Below are 24,488 nucleotides of genomic sequence, written 5' to 3'. Positions count from 1 at the left end.
ATCCATCAAGAACAAGTATCCACTTTGATTGCAAACTTCTTCATTCCTTCACATATGTTCGGAGTTCATCGATGTAAAGGGCAATGATATCAAGTAAGTCTTTCTACTCGCTTTTCACCCTCTATATATATATATATATATATTTTTTTTTTTTTATTATTATGAAAAAGAAAAAACTTTGGTTCATGATAATCATTAGGAAACAACGAATGCATGCAATGGATATTATTTTTCTATATTGGAAGTATGATTTATTAAAATTTAGATATTATGAGTATGAGTTGTTGGATTAATTAATGAATTAATTAAGAGATTTATGATTTAATGTTTATTTCTTAATTAAATACCTTTACGATCTTATACCAAAGGATTAAGCAAACGAAAAATAAAGTGTAATTTGGGAGAGAGAGGAAAACTTGGCTATGTTTCCAAATAAATAAATAAAATAAAATAAAATATTAGGCCTTGAATATAGTAAGTTCTAAAAAATGATTGACTACTGGGCCTGAATATTGGGCCATTATCTAAATGGGCCATGATCTAAATAGGCCTTTTAAATTCTCCCCTTGAGGAAATTTGGATAGGAATTCTTTAATAATACTTTTCCAAATAATTATTGGAAAGATTTAAATTTGGAAAAATTATATTTTATGAAACTTACCATGATTATTTTTAACAATTATAAAAATTTTAAATTATTAAAAAAAAAACTCGTGAACTTTGCATTTTATTTAAAATTTATTTTAAATCCATTTTAAATAAATTGACCCGGTTCACAATAAAGAATTAAACAGTATTAAATTACTATGTATTGAAACTAAATAAAACATATAGATAAATAATTAATTTATAATTAATTTATAATTAATAAATTAGAATAATAATTATAAAAATTCTTGTAGAATAATTGAAATTATATATAAAATTTTGATACCAATTATAAATATTAGTATTAGAATTTCTTTATGAAGAAGGAAAAGGGACAAATATAAGCCACAAGAAAGTTATTAAATATACTAAAAAAGATTTTAAGGCCAAAGGAGGGAGGGGTAACTTGGTAATTTCATGTGTAAAGTTAGGTGTGGCAAGAAACAAAAGAGAAGGCTACCTATAAAGCATAATTTTTTTTTTTTTTTTTAATTTTGAAAAATAATAAATGAATAAAAAGAAAAAGGGTTAAAGGTTATTTGAGAAAATTAAAATAATAATAAATAAATTAAATAAATAAAAGTGGGGGAAGAAGGGATTCGAGCATTTCTTTTTTACCCAATGCTTCCCTCTTTTATTTCCTTTCTGGTCGGTCGGTGTCTGTCCTTTTCAAACNATAATAAATAAATTAAATAAATAAAAGTGGGGGAAGAAGGGATTCGAGCATTTCTTTTTTACCCAATGCTTCCCNCCCCAAAAAAGAAGACCTTTGATTATTATTCATTGTTAATAGTGATAAGAAAGGAAAGTTTTTTTTTATTATTTTTGCAACCTATGATGAACTTTGCCCTAATTCTTTGCATTTTTAGGGGTTTATTTTTGTGAAAATTTGTTGAAACATTTTTTTTACATTTTTTTTAATTTTAATGCTTGTATTGAAATTTAGGGGTTGATTTTCATGTTGGGTATAACGCATAAATGTTCATTTTGTTAGTTGGCCCGACAGGTCTGACATACTAAAATAGGGGTGTCCATATAATTTGATAGTCTGACAAACCCGACCAACTACATCAAGTTTGGTTGGTTTGAGTTAGATTTTTTTTCGAATTTGAATTGGGTAGAGTTTTTTGAACACCAAAATTTTGGGCTGGTTCGCGGGTTTACATTTTTTTGCTCAGGTCAACCCGTCCAACCCAAAATTAGGACGGCAACCCACCCTCCTTTTTAGATTATTAAGAACATTAAACATGATTACCTTTGTACCTAATGTTAGTGATTTGTTTTGAAATGTGAATATTTGATATTTGAGTTTTATAAAATTTTAGTTGTTAATATAAAATGTATTGTAGATGAGTCGAATTTTTTTAAATAATTATTTAAAAAAAAAACGCCCCAACTCAAACAATCATTTTGGTTGCTCGGGTCACCAATCCAAACAACTCATTTTGCGTTGTCCAAAAGATTTTCTCAATCCAGTCTATTCCAAAATTGAAGTACAATTACCAAAATAAACCAAAGACAGAAATACCGAGACTAAAACAATATTAACTTTAAAAAATAAAAAATTAGAGTTAGATTTTGTGGAGAACGCCTTTACTTTTTGGCCTTATATCCTCAAAATCAACTAGGGCTACATAAAAATTCCCGGTCCTTCCCTACCTTTCTCGTATTAATCCATCCCGTATGAAAAGAGAAAAAAAAAAAAGGTATTATACTTATTAGATGCCTTTCATCGAATTTTACAACTTTAAAGATAATGGAATCGATATCTTATCTAACATCGACTCGATTCTACGTATTAAAGATTCATAACCAAGTTGACCAGTCAAAAACCTACCCTACCACGTGTCCTACCACGTGTCAAATCACGTCAAAATAAGAATTACTCCAACTTTCGAAATAAATTCGAAAAAAACTTTATTCTTTTTCACTAGACAACTTATTGCTTTTATTCTTTTGCAAAGATGTCAAGACCTTTCTTTTTTTTCTTTACCCGAACGCATGCTTTATCTAATATATATATATATATATATATTAAAGCATAAAGAGAATATTATCAAATTAATTTCAATGATATATAATATATATTTTTGTGAATAAAGTTTATCTCCTTATAGTATGGAAGAATATTCTTATATACTATCAATTTTTTTTTTTTCATAGTTCTTTTTCTTGAACATGGTTATATTTCATCGGACCTATTGCATGCATTATTGTGTTTGTTGGTGGCGATGGTTAAGGGACTTGTGATAATAATTACACGTATGTGTTTCGGGTAACTAGCCATTAATAGTCACTTTGGTGATGATGGTAGAAAATAACTGTCAGTAAGGGTTACACGCTGTGTGTTTCGGGTAACCAGCCATTTTACGGAAATAAGGAATTTCCTCGTGGTAATGATTGTGTGTTTCGGGTAACCAGCCAGGTAAGGAGTAAAGATGGTGATTTTCTTGTGGCAATAGTCATCCACCGTGTTTCTAGTGATTAACCACTAGGGTCCCTTGTGACCATAGATTAAATTTAATTATTAAAAAGTAAAAATATTCAAAATAATATATTAATAAATGGAAGACTAAATTAATAAAATTATCTATACATTTTTAAACTTTTTAATAATACTATAAACTTTCAAAAAAAAAAATCTAAAAAATACGCTTATGGTTAATATATGATGGAAACCGTCTCTCAACACCTCATACATTAACCACAAACACTATAACATTATTTTGAAAAGTTTATGAATATTTTTGAAACGTGATACTAATGATAAAAGTATTTTGTATTTTTAAAAAATAATTTAAAAGTGTTTTTATTAAAAGACTCTAAAAGTTGGAGAGTATTATTGAAATCAAAATTATTTTTAAATTTTTTTAAAAGTTTAAGAATTTTTATGGAAAGTTTTGACATTTATTTTTAAGAAATAAATGACAAAATTAGTGTATTTTTATTAATTTAGAGTAATTAAAAGGAAGTGGTTAAGAAGTAACAGACCGTACGGAAGGGTCAGCACGGGCAGGTGGGTTAAGTTGGGCAATTACCTTGAGGAGACGGACAATCATTCTGTGCAAATTGGCAACTGGAGTAGATTATGGGATCATTGAAGTCAATCACAATTATGCGGTGGGCCCACACTGGAATACCGTATTATTCCGCCACGTGTCAGCTTCTTGATTCTCTTCCAGATCCCCCAACCATTCCAATCCAACGGCTCCCCGCTCACCACGCTATCTAACCCAATTGCTTCGCCTCTAAGTTCCCGGCCGCCACCTCAACTCTCGCTCCCCCCCCCCAACTTTTGTCATCCACGTCATCCAAAAGTTAATGTCCCAAATTAACTTTTTTTAATTATAATAATATTTTAATTAGTTGTAACATGTCTTGTCCATTATTATTATTTTATTCTATTATATGAGTGTATGACGGTGTTGTAACATTGCTTTCTTAAATCGATTTCTAAACGTTTTCTAAAACATTCTCGAATTTCATTTCAAAATGGAACTAGGGGTTCGAGTATACGTTGCTCGTGCCAACAGTAACCATGTTTCACGTTGCTCGTGCCAACAGTAACCATGTTTCACGTTGCTCGTGCCAACAGTAACCATGTTTCACGTTGCTCGTGCCAACAGTAACCATGTTTCACGTTGCTCGTGCCAACAGTAACCATGTTGCCAATAGTAACCATGTTTCACGTTGCTCGTGCCAATAGTAACCATGTTTCGATTGAATTGCATTACGAGTCCTAATAGAGTGCAATTCATGATACTAAGCTTAGTTGATGGAACAATGTAGGCAAGGAGAAGTGGACAAAATGAATCCATAACCTCGGAAAAGAATTGCTCAGAGGGATGGGCATGAGGGTCCCAGTCCCGAACACGTCGTCTGTTGGTGGACCGCTGCTCCTGAGATGAGAGCGGGTCGCTACGTACCGGCCCGGGGATGGACTAGGAATGACTCCTTCAAAAATCTTTCTCGAGCGTCGAACAGTCAAAAACTTTATGTTTGGGGGGTATTCGTAATTATAAAGCTTGTGGAAGGGCAATTTGGTCAAGAGGCCACGTCAGACATTTTAACCACATGTGCCGTCCACTTTCGCTTCGCAGTCCCACGCCACCTCTGAAAACAACGTACCTTTGCTTCCTTCCTTCCTTCCTTCATTTCCTCGCCCAAACCATTCACTCTACAAACCCCTATATATCACTCCTCCACTCCCTCTCTTTCTCCCCCTTTTCCCTCTCTTCCTCTCTCTCCGCCGAATGAAGCAGAAATCCACCATCTCCTCCGCCCTCCACCGCCGCCTATTTCCTATCACCCTCCCACGAAATAATCATGAAGCGTAGCGCCTCCGAGTTGGCCCTCGAAGAGTTCCTCAAAAAGGCCGCCGTCATCTCTCCCGAAGTCACCGACGCCGACGACGACGTTTTCAATCTCGAACGCGAGGAAGAAGTCATCAGAAGCCCTAAAAGAGGCAAAAACTTCCTGGACTCCGCCGATTCCGCCTGCTTCTTCGGCGATATTGATTTCAGTTATTTCCTCGCCAAAAATAATCGGGTCCGTTCAAATAAAATTATTCTTATTTTATTATTTATTTATTTATTTTAATGGAAATTGGTTACGCTGCATTCAAATATTTTATTTAATTTCTCGATTTTAAATATTCACGTAAGCCATTTGTTAAATGCATGAAAGTCGAATATTTAAAAATATATTTTTTTTTTCTGTCCATGCAGTTTTTTTTTAATATATATTTAATTAGTAATTTTTTATTAAAAAAAAAATTGAAAGTTGCAGGAGATAATGGACGCCATTGTTAACCGTGGAGCTGGGCTGACGGAGGCTACCATAGATTCCCAGTCTTCTATTGGTACGACCATTATTTACTTTTTTTTTTTATTATTATTATTATTTTAAATTACATATATTTATTTAAATATTACACATTTTATTTATTATTTATTTATTATTTGTAAGGAGCACGTGCATTTTAATATATTGAAATTGAAATGTACATTTTTTTAAATAAATAAATATATATATTAGAAAAATAAATCTGTCTCAACCAAAAAAAGAAAAAAAAAACATAATTTATTTTTCAATTATTATTATTAAACTTGTCAGGTATTTAGTGTTCTTTAGTTATATAACAATATTGAACTATGTTAGGATTTTACAATTTTATGTGGTCTATGCATTGTTTTTTTTAATGATTATAGATTGATTTGTGTTCGTTTGTTTGTGAAGTTATAATATCTTTTATCTAAGATTGTAACGAATAATTATGAATGGTAGATAAATAAATCTTTTAAAAAAAAATTAAATTTTTTTAACAACCGACTCAAAAAAATTTGGACTGGGTTGGGTTGGGTGTGAAAATTTTCGGGTTAAGTTGTAGTAATCCAACTAACCCGAACTTTTAGGTTAGTCAAAAAGAATCGTTCAGCCCAACTCAACTCAACCCGGATCGAATTTAAAATATATTGAAAGTACAAGGACTAAAATGAAATATGTTCGGGATGGTCAGTGAGCAGCCCGACATCTGGTAGTATTTTGATGAGCAGAGAGCGCGGGAGAGGCAACAATAGCGGGTCCTCGGAAGATCAGTCCGACGACGAAATTGAAGCTGGCTCTTATGAACAAAGCACTGATCCTCTTGCTTCCAAGAAAATCAGAAGGTCACTTTTTTTTTCTCCTTTTTATGATTCCATTTCATTATCATTCCTCTGATGTCGGTTTGCGCTTGCAGAATGATCTCGAACAGGGAATCTGCTAGAAGATCGAGACGAAGAAAACAAGCTCATTTGAGTGAACTCGAGAGCCAGGTAAGACAATTATATCTCTATACTTCAACCGCATCGGTTCGTGCCTAGAACCAATGTCGTGAAAATGGTCGCTCTTTTCTTAGGTGAAACAGCTGAAAGGAGAAAACGAAACGTTGTTCAACCAGCTTTTAGATGCTAGTCAGCAATACCGTGATGCCAATACTAATAACCGGGTGCTTAAATCAGATGTAGACGCGTTGAGAGCTAAGGTATATCGTAGAATTCTCGTAAGACTCGTTTAGAATAACTTACATTTCAAATCGTTGACGATTTTGTTTTTGTGTTTGATTAGGTGAAGTTGGCTGAAGATACACTTGCTAGAGGATCAATGACTAGCAGCTTGAATCAGCTGCTGCAGAGTCATTTGAGCACACCGCAGCCTCTAACGGCGCTCCATCGAATGTCGAATGTTGCATCGCCGCCGCTCGATCTTCCCGGAGATGAAGTTTCGTACTCCAGCGTGATGATGTCGGGTCAGAACCCGATCGTTGGGATCCCGAACTGTGATATGCATATCAAAACTGGAATGGCTAGTGAGGCTGTTAGCTGTGTTTCTGGGATTTGGCCTAGAAACTAAGCCTTTGTGTTTGGGTTGTATGATAGACTCTATAAACTTCCTCCACTACCCTCCCCCCTCTGTTCTTTGCTTTGGGTTAGTTTGAATTGTCATTTTACTCTGTTTTTTGTTTGTCTAGGTCTTGTTGAAAGATGACGTAAAAACGACTCAACTTAGCTATGCTCGTGTCGTATAACAACCCAAACCTTGTCTTTTTTGGGCTTTTCATTTCGGCTTCCCCTCAAGGTTCTTAAAACGTGTCTGCTAGAGAGAAGTTTTCACACCCTAATAAAAAATGTTTCGTTCTTCTCTCCAACCGATGTGGGATCTTACTATTCACTCCTCTTCAGAGTGTAGTGTCATCGTCGGCACTCGTTTCCTTCTCCAATCGTTGTTGGATCCCCAAATTCACCTCCCTTCGAGGCCCAGTATCCTTGCTGGCACACCGTCTCGTGTCCACCCCCTTCGAGACTCAGCTTCCTCACTGGCATATCGTCAATTGTCTAGCTCTGATACCATTTGTAAAAGCTCAAGCTTACCGCTAGCAGATATTGTTCTCATTGGGTTTTTCATTTTGGGATTCTCATTAAGGTTTTTAAAACGCGTTCGTTAGGGAGAGGTTTCCATACCCTTATAAAGAATGATTCGTTCTCCTCTCCAATCGATATGAGATCTCACAATCTACCCCTCTTTGGGGCCCAGCATCTTCGCTGCCACTCGTTTCCTTTTCCAATCGTTGTGGGATCTCTCAATCCACCCCTCTTTGAGGCCCAGTAACCTTGGTCGCACACCGCCTCGTGTCCACCCCCTTCAGGGCTCAGCCTTTTCTGGTACATCATCTGGTGTCTAGCTTTGATATCATTTGTAACAGTCCAAGCTCACCACTAGTAGATATTGTCTTCTTTGGGCTTTCGAACTGTATATGCTAGTAGAGGTTTCCAGACTCCTCTAAAGAATTATTCGTTCTCCTCCTCAATCCACGTGTAATCTCACATGTTGACACTAAAACCTTAAATTAATTGGCTATAGACTAAGCTGATTAGGTTAAATATACTATTGTTCATAACTTTCTCCTATATACCCAAAATTAAGGGCATTTAACGCCATTTATTCAAACTCACTAAAGTCATCTTTACCATCCCATACTAGTAATAGATATTGTTTGCTTTGGACGTTACATATCGCCGTCAGCCTCACAAATTTAAAACGCGTATGCTAGGAAAAAGTTCGTTCTCCTTTGCAACCGATATGAGATCTCACAATCCACCCCTTTAGAGGCTTGGCGTCCTTGCTAGCACAATGCCCGGTATCTAGCTTTGATACCATTTGTAACAACCTGAACCCAAGCCCACTCCTAGCAGATATTGTCCGCTCTTGCATGTTGCGTATCGCCGTCAATCTCACCGTTTTAAAACGCGTCTATTAGGAATGAGTTTATATTTTAATGAATGAGTTTATGAAGATTGGGCAAATTAGTGAAAATTGAATTTAGGGTAATAAAATTAATATTTATTTAAAATTTAAAGGGCTAAAATTGATTTATATATATATATATATATATTATGACCCATTACAGTAGTAAATATAAAAATAGAATTATTGTTTTTTATTATTGAGACTGGATGTGGGTTCTAATTTTAAGCCCAAAAGGCCCACTATACGGTCCAGTAAGAAGCATCTCTTGCGCCGTAATTGGGCCTTGGCCCACATTTAGCAGTCTCTCCTAGCTCAGACTCTGTTTGAGCAGAAGGACGCAGATTTCGCTAAGAACCGCAATTTTTGGAGGTGGCGAACGCCCATTACTCCGGCAGGCTTCAGCATTAAGCGGTACCTGTTCGGTAAAAACTTCTGGTATGTCTAGTTTTGTTCTTCATTTCAAGTTTTCGATACTTTCCCGCCTTTGGAATTTTGCTTTCTTGCCGTTAATGCGTAGCTACTAGAGAGGGTCATGATCCTTGGGCTGAGCTTGTTAAGTTCTGTTTAATTTGTTTCTTTTTTTGTCAATTGGTAATGTTCATATGTTTTCTGATTTGATTGTTGTTGTTTTCAATTCGTTCCTGATTTTGTGTTGTTCGAGAAATTTTTTGTTTATTGATATGCAAACAAGGTGTTCGATATAATGCCGCTTTGAATTGTTTTGCTTTTTGTTTCTTATTACAGTTTGTCTTCGGCTTTCTTTCCAGATTCTAACACTTGACTTGCTTTCTATCAAGCATTTTCTTGTGGGATTTTCCAAATCCTTGTCCATATTCATTGCTCTACAAGATGCAAACTTCTTGCAATTGGATAATTTTCTTCTGCTATAGTTATTTTATGGGAAAACTTATGTTTGGAATTGGTTTCATTGCAATGTCCTGCGTTATGTGAGACTAGATGATCCTCCTTTGCAAAGTGTCAAAGTACTAGAAACTAGGATCTTAAAGCTGTTGAGAACTTTCTTATGTTATTATCTCCAATCTTCATAGGGAATAAACATCATATTTTTTTAAACTATTTTTGTTTAAAATTGATTTTCAGTAGTCTATATTTTGGTCTTATTGCATCTCAACCTGAAAAGGCTTATGAAATAAAGGTTCTTATATGCCTCAAATGGTTAAGAATTTTGATTCTTCGTTCACTGTTGGAGTGAACCTGAGCCACCTTCTACGTGAGATCCCACATTGGTTGGGGAGGAGAACTATATATTCTTTATAAAGGTGTGGAAACCTCTCCCTAGCAGATGCATTTTAAAACCTTGAAGGGAAGCCCGAAAGAGAGTCCAAAGAGGACAATATCTCTTAGTGGTGGGCTTGAATCGTTACAAATGGTATCAGAGCCAGACACTGGGCGATGTGTCAGCAAGAAGGCTAAGTCCTGAAGGGGTTGACATGAGGTGGTGTGTCAATAAGAACGCTGGGGTTCGAAGGGGGGTGGATTGTGAGATCCCACATCGGTTGGGGAGGAGAATGAAACATTCTTTATAAAGGTATGAAAACCTCTCCTTAGCAGACACGTTTTAAAAACCTTGAAAGGAAGCCCGATCTCTTACATACCTTTGGTGGGATCTGATGAAGACCCACTCAAGTTTTCTTTTGTTATTATTTGAATTCCCCTCAATCGCTATATTTATGTTAAAAGAAAGCTGCATTTTTATTTTTACTTGTATTTCTCATGCATTGCTCAGATCTTACTAGGAATCTTTTCCTTCGTTAGATTGAAACCTTTTTTTTTCCTATCCCTACAAGAATTGCTCAAAAGATGCTCGTGAGGCGTAATCCTTTCTTGAATACTCTTGTAACTGAAGGGACGAACTATTACTCGTGCAATCAAATGTTTTCTACTTCTGCACTCTTTAGATTTCTTTTCATGAACTGTTCATGCTCTTGCTGATATTACCTTTACAAGTTTATTGAATTCAAACTTTTTTCCATCACAAGTCCCTCTTAGTAGGTCGCATTTCCCTATGAACATATCTTTCCTCTGTTCTTGCAGCATTAAACATGTTGGACAACGATGCTAATCCAACTTTCAGCAAGTCAACTGGCCTGCCACGAAAGCGCTTCTACCGTGCAAGAGCACACAGCAACCCTCTAAGTGACTCTCACTTTCCAGTACCAATCTCCCCCAATGAAATTGATTATTCCCTTCATTACCCTCAACTGTTCCCTTCAAATGACCAGCGAGATAGAACCAAAAAGATTGAATTTGCTGATATTGGTTGCGGTTTTGGTGGTCTTCTGATTAGTCTTTCAACCCTTTTCCCGGAAGCCCTGATGATCGGAATGGAACTCCGGGATAAAGTATCGGAGTACGTTAAGGAACGGATCTTAGCTTTGAGAGTAGCAAATCCTGGCCAATACCAAAACATTTCAGTAGTTCGAACAAATTCCATGAAGTACATTCCAAACTATTTCGAAAAGGCACAACTTTCGAAGATGTTTTTCTTGTTCCCGGACCCTCATTTCAAAGAGAAGAATCACCGACGACGTGTAATCAGTCCATTTTTGCTTGATGAGTATGCATATGCGCTGAGAGTTGGTGGGATTATATACACAATTACAGATGTGGAAGAGCTTGGAGAGTGGATGAAGACTTGTTTAGAGAATCACCCTTTGTTTGAAGCTTTAACATTGGAAGAGCTCGAGGCAGATCCAGCCGTGGAGCTTCTAAGTTCTGCAACGGAGGAAGGACAAAAGGTTGCAAGAAATGAGGGACGGACCTTTCAGGCAGTTTATAGGCGCGTTGCTGCAGCACCATGAATTGGAAGGATTGAGCCTTCTTCTGGGTTCATTTGATTGTAAGTTATGAGTTGTTTCCTTGAGCTGTTTGCATTCTTCCTAGACTTTCTTGGTGTTCTATTTTCTGTTCTTATTAGAGATGCATCTTACAAATTTGATCTGATTTACTCTCGAAATCCCTCCACGAACTTGAGATTCTAAATCAGTTAATATTAGAGATGTTTATTCAACCCACACCCAGAAAATGGGAGAAGAAGTAGTGAGAGATTTATCTCAATTAGTTAAACAAGGTTAGGATCGAGATTAGATTCCTTATCGCTTCTAATTATGGAAGACGTATGATATTGAAACGTGAGGATAACTTTTAATTATTCCATGCAATTTTTAAAGAATTTTTACACGCTATTAATCATTAAAAATTCTTAATTATGACTTATTCAACTTCAACCATGGCGTGATGTAGCCCGACACAACACTTCATGTTATGTCCCATATTGGTTGGGGAGGAGAACAAAACACCATTTATAAGCGTGTGGAAACCTTCTCCTATCAGACCTGTTTTAAAGCCTTGAGGGGAAGTCCGAAAGGAAAAGTTCGAAGAGGACAATATTTGCTACCGGTGGATTTGGGTGGTTACACTTCAAAATCACAGGCCCATTAACCAATTCCGATCTGGCCCAACACGATCTCGAAAGGCTCAATAACCAATTCGAGTCGAATCGGCCCAAATATTCTTGGAGGCCCAATAGATGATTGGATTTGGCCCAACACGGATGCCTAAAGGTCCAAGCTTCCCTTCAACTATGGACTCTCAATGACCGATTTCGACTGTTCGACCCGACCCGACCCGGCCTTCTCGAACGATCCATGGAGGAGTCAGGATTCAGGACCAGGAGATTGTTCTTCATTTTACCTTTATCACGTGATTCACACGTGGGCAACTTGGAACCTCCTTCTCCCATCAATTTAACGCCTGCAAATCGAATGAAAACAAAGGTACTTGTGGAAATGGAATGGGATAATCTTGGATTCTTCCAGAACTGAACAAATTCCGACGGTGTTTTGAAGGTGGCTACTGATGGCGGCGAACACGAGAGAATCTCGGCGGCGGCGGATCCTGGAGCGAGGTTCCGAACGTTTAGCCCTAATAACCGGTCAGATCCAGTCGCTCCCTTCTCCCTCCATATCTCCGCCGCCGAACGAGGAAAATATGGATTCATTACCCCAGCCGTCGATCTCGAATCTTCAGGATCTCCGGCCTCGTATTTCTGATCAACCTACCGGTATTCCTCGTATTTCCTTGTTGCTTTCTGGACTTATGTGAAAATGTTATTCTCCTGCGTTTCTACGAGTGGTGATGCTGGTATGAGAAGCTAATTGAGAGCTTGGTTATTAGGATTCATACAATTCGTTCCTAGTGATTTGCTTTCACTTGATAACTATGCCCTATGTCTCATCATCAATGAAAAGATACATCGTTTAATTTTCTAAAAAAATAATAACAGTGAATTGCACAGAGTCTACTTGGATCTTCGAAGTTCTAGGCATGTCTATTGAATTTGAATGTCGATAGACCTAGTGCTGTGATATTGTGACCTTAACAAAAGGTTGTAAAGGCATAAATTATATCTAAATAATGTAGCATTGGAATTGAAATACCTTGGATTGCTATTTGGCATCACATATTTTTTAAAAAGAACTGCATTGGAATTGAGTTCTTTCCCATGGAAAGATGTTGGGAGCTAGAGAAATTTTCACAATCATTGTAGAGTTATTCTCTGCCCTTGTTAGCCTTCTCACGATATTTTCTTGCAATATTGCCTGTTTAGCATGAGAAATTGCAGCGTTGAACACAGTTCTCCTGCACCTTACTATATGTTCCTGCAGTTCCTTTTGTTTTATGTTATTGAACTGTACACTAGAATTGTTGTTCTGCTCACACTTCATGCTTCGCTCGCAGTTTCTCATGATATCGACAAGCTGATTGATTCTACATTGCAACATAAGGATCCTCAGATTAGTGCTAGATCTTCTGTAAATGATGGAGCCAGTATGGCACCTCTCTTGAGCAAATCTAATGAAATAGAACATGCAGTAGCTTCTACTCCTCAAGATGGTGGAAGAGCACCGTCCAATGTCATCCCGTCTGAAGGTCGAGATTCATCTCTTTCTACATATGGCAGAGATCAACGCTCCAAACCAAAATTCCAACCCCTCAGTTCTTTCTCTCTGAAGGAATTAAGTTCGGCGATTTCTGAATCTGAAATGACCCGCCTTTGTTTTTCGGCTATTATAGCCTTTCTTGTAGTTGCTTCATATGTAGGATTTCCTTTCTTAGGCCAGAGTCTTATGAGAATTGTTTTTGGATCTAGACCAATCTATCTCGTCTTGCTCACAAATGCAACAGTTGTACTTGGGAGACTTCTTTTCACCAAACAGAAGGGCTCTAGAGTATCTGATAGGGGAGAGGGTCAAGTACCTCCACCTGAAGGACAAGGCTCATTTGAACAAATTGGTAACGTTTTAGAGGCAGGTCTAGTGGCTCAGAAGGCAATGGGTGCAATTTTCATGGACATTAGTGTGTTTGCAGTTATCGTTGTATCGGGACTTTCGTTTGTGCAGCGGCTTTAGATTCAGGCTGTGTCAATGGTTTGCAGTTTCGTTTCGTGTCTGTTCTTTTCTTTCTCTCTGTTCTGCACCTAGTCTAAAAATTTTGTACTGTAAATTTGTCTCGTGTCAATGATACTCGTTTTCGATGTTGGTTTGTTAGCCATTTTGCAACAAACCGAAAAGCCATTTTGTAATCCGATTGTTCCAGTTATACCCTAAATTTACGACCCTACTTGTGTTTACTGTTGAATAGAATGATGAGGATTAATAGGACCTTACCTTATACAACTTGATTTTGATGCAGTGTAAGCAATCCAGGTATTTGAATTATACCTTACCTTACATGAACACTTTCTTGTATTAAGATATTAGATCATGAAGATGATCTTATCACTGAATTGATTTAAAGCAGGTTTAGAATGACTTTTAAAAGGCTCAAGAATTTGAACTTAAAGAAATCATTCTTAAGCACTTAATACACGAATATTAAGTGCACCTACAAGAGTAGCATTACTTAACTTAGAGAATGATGGTGTATGAAGTTCAAATCTCCATCTTTCACTTGTGAAAAGGGAAAAATTAAAAAGAAAAAAGAAATCCCTAGCGTGACAATTTGTAGAGAATATTGACATGCTTTTCATTAATAATCATACTTCTACAAATACAAGTAAAAATCATTGTCTGCATAGCATTCTTAATCATCTCTCTTTCTTTCCCCTGAAATAAAAAAGCCAGCATTTTGCAGACAGACTTGTATTGCAACTGTAACTAAGCATGGAATCGTACCTTCTCATGCTATACTCTTAAAGAAAGAATGGTTAAGGGCTTGTCGAGCTGTTGGGCGTTCCGAAGGGTCGTATTTCAATAGATCATACAACAGATCAGTCAATAGCCTGGAGAAACCCACATGTTGTGAAACCATATCCTGAAAACAAAGAGAACAATTTGATATGAGCTTACGATCATCTTCTATAAAACCACAGAAGCATACTAATTAACAGACCTTCAAACGATCGAGTTTCTTCACGGCTCGAATGCTTTCTCTTGAAACTGCTCCTTCGGGCCAGTTTAGACGCAAACCTCGTTTGAAATATTTTTCTGCGTTTTGGCTACATGAAACAGATCGAAAATTAGTCCGTTTGTTACTCTACAAAGGAAATAAATGAATGAAGAGAAATCGGGATGTTTCAGTACTCAGCACTCTGAATCATGTGCCCTGGTATAGGTCCCAACACCCTCTCCATCATTGCCAAATGCTCCAAGTTCTCGTGAGTTTGAAACAGTGCTTTGCCCTACAGGCTTCCAGTAATTAACAACTTTTTATATAAACTTCAACCTAATCAAACCTAAGTCGGGTTCAACAAATACTAACCGAACACAGTTCGACAAGAATGCAACCGATACTCCACAAATCGCATGGATAACTCCATCCAAGACCTGCATAACATTCATCAATGCAGGTGAGACTACAGCATGTATATAATGTAAGGCATTTGTGACACAAAATCTAACATTGTCAACATGTCCTTGCTGAGATTCTTGGTGAAATAATCAAATATCATATAATAGTATCCTGGGATATGCAATGAAATTATATTACTTTCATGTCCATCTGATGATAAATTTTCAGGCAGGGGCCCATGAGTAGGAAATGTGTTAACTCAGGGCCAAGCAGCAAAAACGGATGCTGAAGAGACAACCATGAATGTCACTAACCCCAAAACAATTTTGACACCCAAATGTTAAAAAAATTGGAGCCTCCATCATAGAATAAACACCTTCCACTCACGCTCCCAATGAGATTTAGAAACTAATGAAAAGCTTAAAACATTTCTACACTGCTGCATACATATGTATGAACAGTTGGACGACAAGAGCCACGAACTACCTTCAATGTCAAGAGTTATTGCCTTATGGGTAAAAGTGACCAGACAGATAATACTTATACAATATTTTAGCAAGAAAGAAGCAAAAAACTTAAATATATCACATTTTTAAAGGTGTTTCGACAGATTCCGTCTTCTGCCCTAATGCTACCACTGGGGTTCATCTTTCCCCTTCCTCCAGATACTATTTAATTCTATGCAACAACATAAATAAAATGAAATTTTGGGAAAAGTTTCAACACAGAAGGTTTCTCAATTAGGAATCAGAGAGGGAAAGGGGAGAAAACTATACACAAACACAAATTTCACTAGCCAACCACATAACTAGTTACCTAGAATAACCTCAGGGGCTCTGTAATGCCTCGTAGAAACAATGGAGCTATGATTCTCATTATCAAATGCAGTACTACCAAAATCAATCAGCTTAATTGCACTAGACTTGGGCAAGCACCTGAATTGCGTTTCATCCGACGAAACCCTCTGTATCATTTCAAGCATCGTTTTTAAGATACATTTGAGTTTTCACCCAAATTTTCAGATTCGAAATATTTAAATACCTTACAACCAGGGAGCTTTATATATTCAGAAGACACAAGAAGTATATTTTCTGGCTTCAGGTCTGTGTGGATTAAGTGTAAATCATGCATATCTGCCAGATATGATGAAGCAAAGTAAACAAGTTAAACATGGTATGATTAGACATTTTCCACCCCTGAACAGAGGAAATAACAATGAAAATGGTTTCTGAGTTCTTTAGGGAAAAAGAGATAAATGAAAATCAGAGAAATGATGCAGAGGTTGAAAATAAATCCACACACATGCTACAGATTCCAAAAGCTGTCGTCCAAACTCCCGAACAAGATCCACAGGGAATGGGTGGTATTTATTTCTCTTTAGAAAATCAAATAAGCTTGGTCCAAGCCTCTCAAATACCTGATCAAACCATTCAAATGCATTCAAAGGAAGGCTTTTGTTAATTTTCCAATTCTATGAATAAGTCCACATGCACGAAAGAACTCATGTATATGTGAACAATGCATGTACACAATAATTGATAAGGTTTACCCAATAGCAAAAGAAAAACCGCCACTATTATGATAACTGAAAGAGATTAGCTTCAGTTACCAGAAAATACAACATCAAAGGGATCGCAATAACATCTTAAATATCAAGAAAGGGAGAGAAAAGAGATAAACCAATGGGCTTTTAATTGAAATACTTACTATACATATGTGATTGCGGTAGTCAAACCAATTTCTAATCTGCACACAACTGCATGAGAAATATGTTGCAAACCAGAGTTGGATTGTGTTATCTGATGAATTGAAGACTATAAAACAAGGAAATAGATACACACCGTAAGCAGCCTGTGTCATTCTGAGCAAGATGCTTAAGTATATCCACCTCAACCATGGCTGCATCACGGTACTTTCTTATGCTCCGAACTACCTTAATGGCTACATATTCTCGAGTTTGCCGGTCCCAGCATTCCAAAACTCGACCAAATGTGCCTACAGCACTAGAAATTTGCTCAGTGGACTCCAGCAGAATGACAAAAACATAAAATCTTGCAGACAGCAGGGAACATGACAGCTAACCTTCACCCATCTTGCTGAGGATTTTATCTGCAAGACGTTCATGTTACCGATTACCCCAGTAAGATTCAAGAATAACAAATCAAAATACCAAAACAATTAAGATAATGACCAGACGAAAACCTAATTGTAATCTAAGATATGGATAACTTGAGTAAATAACAAAAACGAAAGAGGACATAAGACAATATATGGTTTTGGGTATTTAAAACAAATAAGGGATGTTCATTCCGCAGCTGCAGGGAAACCTTAAAATATTAATGTGATTTCTTTCCCTGATAAAAGGTAATTTCATTGATAATATGAAATTCACAAGTAGAGTCTCCAGCTCAACCTTTGCAGGAAGTTACAAAAGGGTCTATACTACAAAAGAATTAATGATATAGTCAAAGAATGGCATTGCAGCTTACACCAGGTGGCAACAAGCAAAAAAATCTCACAGAAAGTTCCAAGAATTCTTTCTTTCCCTAATGTGTTTTCTTTCTTTCAAGCAAACAACATAAGATGATGGTTCTCGTGATGTGTGCCTCAAAATACTGCCTTACTTTAATTAAGAATTTACCGTAAATCCCTCGTCTGATAAAAGGAAAAAACCCCAACATTGCAGACTCGATTTCACACACTCCATACCAGACTATCATAGTATATTCAGCATCCAATTTAAAAGGCAAACCGACAATAACAATAAAAAAGCACTCACATCTCGGAGTGAGATTCTCGCCGAGGTTGAAGACATAGTGTCCTTCACGATCATCGTCTCTTCTCGGGGGCGAGGCATGCCTTTTGACCTCATCCTTAACCACCGCCAAAGCCTTATTAGCCTACACAGGAAAAAGACGCACCCAGCAACCTTCATGATTCGAAATAAAAGCCCTAATTGCCGTGACCTTCGGAATTCAACGTCGTCATCGCTGAAAATCCAATCCCAAAGCCAACGAACTAACCTCTTGTTCGGATGGCACCACATCCCATGCGGAACGAGGTCTTTTCCTGGTGGTCCGCTGTTGTTCTTTCTCCATTCTCTCAGCTTCCATGGCTGACGCTCATTAATCAACACACACACACACACACACACACTCTAAACTCTATCCCAATACTGATTACGAATGTACAAATAAATAATCAACAGATAAATCCCTGAGAATCACCAGAAAATTAGGGTTTCGGCGACTTGGTTCTACAAAATACAAAGATTCAGCAGCTCGCCGACCACCACAGATAATAATCGTAAGAGGCGAGAGGTTTTGAACAGGAAAGACGAGGCTGTTACTCCACGCTCGTGAATATCGTACATTCGATATATATATACATATAACGATTTGTTTTTTACCCTCCGAAATTTTTGTCCAAATATTAGAAGGAATTGGAAAACAATTTTGCTCAAAATTAGGATTCTTTTCCTCAAATTTTTATTTATTTCCTCATAAATTACACTATTTAATCTTTTAATTTTTAATTTACATTAGCAACAAAATGTTACAACCCTAGCGGTGACCTAAAGGTGAAAGTCGGCTTCAGTGATTCATGGTGTCCAGTAAAAAAAAGTCGTCGTTCGACTGATAAAAGTTACTGTAGTTGTAACATACTAATCTTCCTTAAATTTATTTTGAAACATTGATACGTGCAGATATGTCTATTTACCCCACGAGACACACTTCGAACCAGTTGAGGAATTTTCGTTTAAACTGGGAATGTGAGATGAAGTGGAGAGAGATGAGGCCGAGGACAAAGATTATATTCTTCATCTATTTATTTATATTTATTTTGCCTTATAATTTCGTGAACTTTGTTAATAATCTCGAAATTCGACCATTATCAACATTTATATTACCACATTTATATTTTTTGTTTAGATTTTGATTGTAAAACTTTTTTATTTTATTTTAAAGGTAGTTGCAATATTAAAAAATAAATGAAATAGGGGCAAAGACAGAGATAGCTGAGATTTTAATTATAATTTAAACGACAACAAAAATTGTTTATACTCTAGACCGAGGTCATTTAAATGCAGCATGCATCTTTCATGTGATTTGTGCACGCTTACTAGGATAAATTGGGCAAGTACTACGTCAACCAAAAACGAAGGAATCCGACAAATGTTTTGTGATGCCACCCCGAGCATCAAGATGTCCTTTGTTATCGAGAATCAACCTATGAGTCAACTTTATATTTGAAACCTCTTATACATCCACCTATTAGGCACTATCGAGACAATAACTCTTCTGCATCCGTATTGAGTCATTTATACACATTGTGCTGAAGTTCGATCTTATATCATAACTTTGACTCATGGAAGGAGTGCAACTTGAAATCGTCTTAGATTCTCATTTCTAAAAGGAGACGTTTGTCTTACAATACTCGCTCACGCCATGACATGTGCTTGTGCCATGAGGTTACTCACTTAGACCACGATGTCCACGGGCGGTAGAGAGCCGACACCATAACATGCACTGTGTCATAAGACATATTTTGATATGATACCCACACGCAGCAAACTTGACTGACATGTAATTATGGAGCATCTATTAGGTATTCAATTAACATCAAATTTGGCGAGCTTACCTATTCTACCTATACAAACTTTAACTCTAGACCCGCTTATTGAATCTAACAATGGAACTCTAACTTTTGAGGCAATTGGCCGAGGCGTTGACCCGAGGCAACGACACCACTAATGATACAGTAGTTTTTGGCTTTACTTATACCTTACTTTGACAAGCGTGCTCATACTCTCTCGATGCATTAGACGATGCACCGTTTTCATCAACCGTATTACGACACTTCTCTTTTGGTCTATGACATGGCTCGATGGATGACACTGGCATGTCACCACTATTCCCGTTTCTAATACGAGTCGTGATATCGACTACTCAATTGTTATGGTGATGGTGACATGTAGAATCAAACTTTTACTCTTTAATTTACAAACGGAGCGACATTATTAGCTCATCATGAAATTCATAAATCATAAAATACTTTCCTGGCCGCCCATGGGTATCCCGCAGCCCACAGATTCTATTCCTCCGTCCAATGGCGTGGCTCCACTCTCCAGCGAACGCTGTTTCTGACGATTCAACCCACTCAAACTGCTCGAACGGAGAATCTTAGCCCGGAGCTTCATCTTCCCTATAAAATTCCCTGCTTCGACATTGAAGGCGTCTAATCTAGCTTAACAACGCCTCGACAATCAAGTCACTAACCTGAGAAGCCGCTCGCTACTGCAAGAGAGAGAAGATGCAGAGTTTGCAAGATAAGGCTTCCGAGTGGAGCGGAGTGAAGCGTGAAGATGCCTTCGCCATCGATGAAGTTAATTTGTTTCAGAAGTTAGGCCTCCAGACGTTCGTCAATCTATCGACCAAATTCTATAACAGGTCTGTTTCTGTTCATGAATGCAGCATCGCGAAGTGATTTGAGTTGTGAGTTGTTTTCTTATTTTCCCGCGAGGAAGTAAATTGCTGTGGATTCCGAATCAGATTTAGTATTTTTCCTTTTTGTTTTGAGTAGACATGGAAATGAATTTTAATTGATGGCTAATTGATAAGCAAGATGATGGATGTGTCCAGGATCAGTTGATGAAATATCGTTAATGCTTTAGCTCTATCTCATCGAGATCAAACTGATTGTAATGTTGGTTGCTGTGTTTTATTGTTCCATCAACGTGAATACCAGGGTGTATGACGACGAGGAGGAGTGGTTCCGATCAATTTTTGGGAATTCGAAGAAAGAGGATGCAATTCAAAACCAGTACGAGTTCTTCGTGCAGAGAATGGGAGGTCCACCTCTATATTCTCAAAGAAAAGGCAAGTTTTTCATTTTTCTCGCTTGTAGTCTTCCAGTATGAATTGAAAACATAAACTGAAGAGACTTGCAGATCAAAAATTTGTTCTTTGTTCCTTTCCCAAATATGTTGCACAATGACAAATTATGTTGGTTCTCTGCCTGTTTGATAATCATTTGGTTTTTGCTGTTTGATAATCATTTGGTTTTTTAGCAATGAAAATCAAGCTTATAAACACTACTTCCAACAAGTTTCTATCTACTTGCTATCAATGTTTCAAAAAACCAACAAAGTTTTGAAAACTGAAAAAAAGTAGTCTTAAAAAACTTGGGCTTGTTTTTAGATTTTGACTTAGAATTCAAATGTTTCAAATTTTTCTGGTATATTCTGTATTGTCCTTTCACCTACGGGTTAGGCTGATTAGTTTGATCTCCGAGACAGTAAACTCTATGAAATAAGAGATAAAAACAGAACCTGAATCTTGACCTGCTACCCTGATATAGGCTAAAAAACTTAGCTGGTTAAGCAAGACTTAAGTTTAACCATTTGGTTCGTTAGAACAAATATTGTACCATGTTTAGTTGTAGTTGAGCACCAACAGTGCTCTTCATGGCTTATAGAACGACGTACACAAAAAAGTGTTCTTATTTCGAGTTAGAAATCACTGGTTGATGTGTAGAAAACAGCTGTTTTTCCCCTAATAACATATGTGAGTCCGTTTTTGTTTCTTCTTTGCTGAGCCTAACCTCTCATTTGAGTTGAGGCAATCAATCAATTATGTCTTCAACATGCTCAAAACTCGTTACCTAACAATTTATCATGGAGGTCTCGATATGTCATCTCTTCCATTGTTGATGATTATGATTCATAAGAAATTTGGTTCTGTCATGCACCCCATGCCCTAGCTTGAGCACTCTGCAGTTTGGTTAGTTTATGAGCTAAAAAGAACGTATTATATGCTCAAGAGTGCTTTTGTCATGTTTGAAGCACTTTTGCTAACCAAACAACACTCAATTGCTTTGTGAGAAAATATTTGTGTAGCGTCTAATGCTATGTTCAAATGGGCTTGTTATTAAGCGTTTTTTTTAATCATTATGCATACAATGAAGGGCAAATACTCACAAAGTCACCCTAATTTAGCATACCCTGCAGCTAGGTGGCTTAACGTTTAGCTTGAATATCGAATTCGAAGAAAGTCTATTGACCTTGGAACTTTTTTTTTACTTGATCCAATGCAATTTCATGGGTACATGAAAATGTAATCTGTTTGCAACATGCTTGTTATGATCCTTACGAAATTTGATGGCATTTCAGGTCATCCAGCTCTTATAGGTCGACATCGACCGTTCCCAGTCACGCATAGAGCGGCAGAGAGGTGGTTACATCACATGCAGCTAGCATTAGACGAAACCCCAGATATAGATGCAGATTCAAAAGTCAGAATGACAAACTTTTTCAGGCATGTATTCTTCTCTTGTTCCTTATACCATCATTTATAGGCATCCTCGAATCTATAACCCTTTGTTTATGCGTCTCTATCTATATATGTATGTACATTATAAGAAACGAAACTTTTGTTGAGAAAAAATGAATTTCAAGTGCATACAAATAGACAGTTCCAATAAAGGAGCCACACTAAAACAGTAATGGGTTCAACTCTAATAAAAATAAGACCTAAAGGGCAATTACTACATCGAAGCCGAAAAGGGAGACATACCAAATCACTTTCCAGAAATTCTCTTAACAACTCAAACCCATCACTAGTCCCATCACTAGTATTGTCCTCTTTGGGCTGTCCTTTTTGGGTTTTCCCTCAAAGTTTTTAAAATGCATCTGCTAGGGTGAGGTTTCCACACCCTTATAAAGAATACTTCATTCCCCTCTTCAATTGATGTGGGATCTCACAATCCGCCCCTCTCGGAGCCCAACGTCCCAGCGTCCTCGCTAGCACTCATTCTTCTCTTTAATCGATGTGGGATCTCTCATTCTCGATCTCTCTAAAGATTATGTTGTTTCTCTCAAAGCTAAATGCTCTATAGCATAAAAGCCCACGTGCCATAGAATATGACCTTTATCTCGAAAAGGCAAATGAAGAGGAAACTCTTCCGAATTGAACTATGCTCTTTGTTTTCATCTCGAGTTCCATTATTAGCTATACTTATTTCCTGGTTGTCTGCAGACACACAGCTTTCTTTCTCGTGGCTGGAGATGAGATGAAGAATCAAAACCAGCAAACTCTATGCAAGCATGGTATCCAGCAACCTGCTGCCCAATAGAGATGTTCTAGGACAGTCACAGAAGCATATCTTCGAGTCAAATAATTTGATCTTACATGCTGGTAAGACTGTTGAATCTTAGGTGATTCTATGTATTTCCATCTCCAACTGACATTGAATCTTTTACTGATAAGAGAGGACTCTCCTCTATTTGACTTGAATGATGGCATCTTAGTTCTACAATTCCATGGTAAACCAACCGTGGAAGATAATTCCAATTATAACAAGGTACATCCCTTCCGTTCATTTAATGAAGAAAAAGAAAAAGAAAAACATAATTCCAGTTTAAATTTGCTTGAAGTTGTTAGCTTTTAGTTTACAAAACCTCGCCTTTTGTTTTTCTCGGATTCGCGGTTGTTCATGTTATTTATTGTCGCCGTGTATGCTTGTGGGAGTCTTTCTTTTTTTGATGTGCTGTCCCGCTCCCTTTCTGCATATGAACGAAAGAGCAAGTCCTTAACTCGATTTTCGATAGGTCGGGCAAGCGGCTTGGCTTGATAAAAAAGTCAACTCCAACGGTTTATTTGTTTTCAACACTCATGTTAAGAAAAGATCTCTTGCAAAATATATCTAGTTTCTCGTCAAGAATGAATTTTCCGTTGAAAATCACAAGTCACCATTAACCTATGCCGGGGTTGGTTAATTATAGCTTAGTTTTGTGGATAACGTGCTAATTATCATCTCAAAATTTAATTGTTCAACTTTTTACCGCATAATTAAAAAAAATAAACCTATCTTGATAATTTTGAAAAATAAGTTTTTTACTCAAAATCTTATAATGAGATTTATCTTCGTTAGTCGATTAACAAAATAATTTTCAAATAAACTCATAAATTTGATAAGTGTTTAAAATATTAAATGGTTATTAAGTAGAACTTTATCCCATGTTTATAATTTTATTTAAAAAAATAACTTAATTAGTCTAACTTTGTCGTGCGAAATCCGAGCTCAAGATCACTTTCTACCATCTTAGGTTGGAAATTTCCCCTTTGTTACTATTTTTTTTTTCTAGTTTAACAAAGATCTTATACACATGGTTACGAATTTTATAGTAATCTTTCTAGTCTTATCATAATTTACCGCGAATATACTAAGAGACCAAAACA

General features: G+C 36.9%; 5 protein-coding genes across 8 annotated transcripts; 4 read left to right on the top strand and 1 right to left on the bottom strand.

The window, feature by feature from the left end:
* Positions 1–4,823: 4,823 nt before the first annotated feature.
* LOC111805129 (basic leucine zipper 9-like) lies at positions 4,824–7,200 on the top strand. The gene is made up of 6 exons (XM_023690035.1): positions 4,824–5,196; positions 5,437–5,509; positions 6,167–6,317; positions 6,389–6,464; positions 6,548–6,673; positions 6,757–7,200. The coding sequence occupies exons 1-6, from the start codon at positions 4,975–4,977 to the stop codon at positions 7,039–7,041; spliced, it is 933 nt and encodes a 310-aa protein (XP_023545803.1). The 5' UTR covers positions 4,824–4,974; the 3' UTR covers positions 7,042–7,200.
* Positions 7,201–8,763: 1,563 nt separating this feature from the next.
* Positions 8,764–11,471, top strand: LOC111805128 (tRNA (guanine-N(7)-)-methyltransferase-like). 2 transcript variants are annotated; one of them, XM_023690033.1, is made up of 2 exons: positions 8,764–8,871; positions 10,492–11,471. In XM_023690033.1, exon 2 carries the CDS (start codon positions 10,500–10,502, stop codon positions 11,256–11,258), a length of 759 nt encoding a protein of 252 aa, XP_023545801.1. In that variant the 5' UTR covers positions 8,764–8,871; positions 10,492–10,499; the 3' UTR covers positions 11,259–11,471. The 2 variants fall into 2 exon arrangements, with proteins under 2 accessions (XP_023545801.1, XP_023545802.1); XM_023690034.1 differs by lacking the exon at positions 8,764–8,871 and adding an exon at positions 8,913–9,027.
* Positions 11,472–12,182: 711 nt separating this feature from the next.
* Positions 12,183–14,076, top strand: LOC111805127. The gene is made up of 2 exons (XM_023690032.1): positions 12,183–12,520; positions 13,198–14,076. Exons 1-2 carry the CDS (start codon positions 12,316–12,318, stop codon positions 13,866–13,868), a joined length of 876 nt encoding a protein of 291 aa, XP_023545800.1. The 5' UTR covers positions 12,183–12,315; the 3' UTR covers positions 13,869–14,076.
* Positions 14,077–14,505: 429 nt separating this feature from the next.
* LOC111805125 (serine/threonine-protein kinase AFC3) lies at positions 14,506–18,595 on the bottom strand. 3 transcript variants are annotated; one of them, XM_023690029.1, is made up of 12 exons: positions 18,273–18,595; positions 18,029–18,149; positions 17,332–17,358; positions 17,091–17,244; positions 16,957–17,005; positions 16,552–16,666; positions 16,291–16,382; positions 16,066–16,213; positions 15,220–15,284; positions 15,042–15,139; positions 14,851–14,956; positions 14,506–14,772 (listed from the first exon to the last, which is right to left on the bottom strand). In XM_023690029.1, the coding sequence occupies exons 1-12, from the start codon at positions 18,360–18,362 to the stop codon at positions 14,638–14,640; spliced, it is 1,200 nt and encodes a 399-aa protein (XP_023545797.1). In that variant the 5' UTR covers positions 18,363–18,595; the 3' UTR covers positions 14,506–14,637. The 3 variants fall into 3 exon arrangements, with proteins under 3 accessions (XP_023545797.1, XP_023545798.1, XP_023545799.1); XM_023690030.1 differs by lacking the exon at positions 18,273–18,595 and having other exon boundaries at positions 17,091–17,252; positions 18,029–18,094; XM_023690031.1 differs by lacking the exons at positions 16,552–16,666; positions 17,332–17,358; positions 18,029–18,149; positions 18,273–18,595 and having other exon boundaries at positions 17,091–17,109.
* A 1,702-nt stretch (positions 18,596–20,297) lies between these two features.
* LOC111805124 (two-on-two hemoglobin-3) lies at positions 20,298–23,626 on the top strand. The gene is made up of 4 exons (XM_023690028.1): positions 20,298–20,699; positions 20,998–21,128; positions 22,421–22,565; positions 23,286–23,626. Exons 1-4 carry the CDS (start codon positions 20,563–20,565, stop codon positions 23,380–23,382), a joined length of 510 nt encoding a protein of 169 aa, XP_023545796.1. The 5' UTR covers positions 20,298–20,562; the 3' UTR covers positions 23,383–23,626.
* The last annotated feature ends 862 nt before the right edge of the window (positions 23,627–24,488 follow it).

This window comes from Cucurbita pepo, chromosome LG11 (assembly GCF_002806865.2).
Source record: "Cucurbita pepo subsp. pepo cultivar mu-cu-16 chromosome LG11, ASM280686v2, whole genome shotgun sequence".
NCBI classification, from domain to species: Eukaryota; Viridiplantae; Streptophyta; class Magnoliopsida; order Cucurbitales; family Cucurbitaceae; genus Cucurbita; species Cucurbita pepo.
This window is presented reverse-complemented; position numbering and strand designations above follow the sequence as displayed.

What these genes read in the sequence shown, in the direction of transcription:
- LOC111805129 (XM_023690035.1), top strand. Translation starts at nt 4,975, where the DNA reads ATGAAGCGTAGCGCCTCCGAGTTGGCCCTCGAAGAGTTCCTCAAAAAG. An exon ending in TGAGTGAACTCGAGAGCCAG is followed by an intron (nt 6,465 to 6,547) that starts GTAAGACAATTA and finishes CTCTTTTCTTAG; the next exon opens with GTGAAACAGCTGAAAGGAGA. An exon ending in TAGACGCGTTGAGAGCTAAG is followed by an intron (nt 6,674 to 6,756) that starts GTATATCGTAGA and finishes GTGTTTGATTAG; the next exon opens with GTGAAGTTGGCTGAAGATAC.
- LOC111805128 (XM_023690033.1), top strand. Translation starts at nt 10,500, where the DNA reads ATGTTGGACAACGATGCTAATCCAACTTTCAGCAAGTCAACTGGCCTG.
- LOC111805127 (XM_023690032.1), top strand. Translation starts at nt 12,316, where the DNA reads ATGGCGGCGAACACGAGAGAATCTCGGCGGCGGCGGATCCTGGAGCGA. An exon ending in TATTTCTGATCAACCTACCG is followed by an intron (nt 12,521 to 13,197) that starts GTATTCCTCGTA and finishes CTTCGCTCGCAG; the next exon opens with TTTCTCATGATATCGACAAG.
- LOC111805125 (XM_023690029.1), bottom strand. Translation starts at nt 18,362, where the DNA reads ATGGAAGCTGAGAGAATGGAGAAAGAACAACAGCGGACCACCAGGAAA. An exon ending in ACCGCAATCACATATGTATA is followed by an intron (nt 16,667 to 16,956) that starts GTAAGTATTTCA and finishes TGGTTTGATCAG; the next exon opens with GTATTTGAGAGGCTTGGACC. An exon ending in TAAAGCTCCCTGGTTGTAAG is followed by an intron (nt 16,214 to 16,290) that starts GTATTTAAATAT and finishes GAAATGATACAG; the next exon opens with AGGGTTTCGTCGGATGAAAC.
- LOC111805124 (XM_023690028.1), top strand. Translation starts at nt 20,563, where the DNA reads ATGCAGAGTTTGCAAGATAAGGCTTCCGAGTGGAGCGGAGTGAAGCGT. An exon ending in TCTATATTCTCAAAGAAAAG is followed by an intron (nt 21,129 to 22,420) that starts GCAAGTTTTTCA and finishes ATGGCATTTCAG; the next exon opens with GTCATCCAGCTCTTATAGGT. An exon ending in AGAATGACAAACTTTTTCAG is followed by an intron (nt 22,566 to 23,285) that starts GCATGTATTCTT and finishes GGTTGTCTGCAG; the next exon opens with ACACACAGCTTTCTTTCTCG.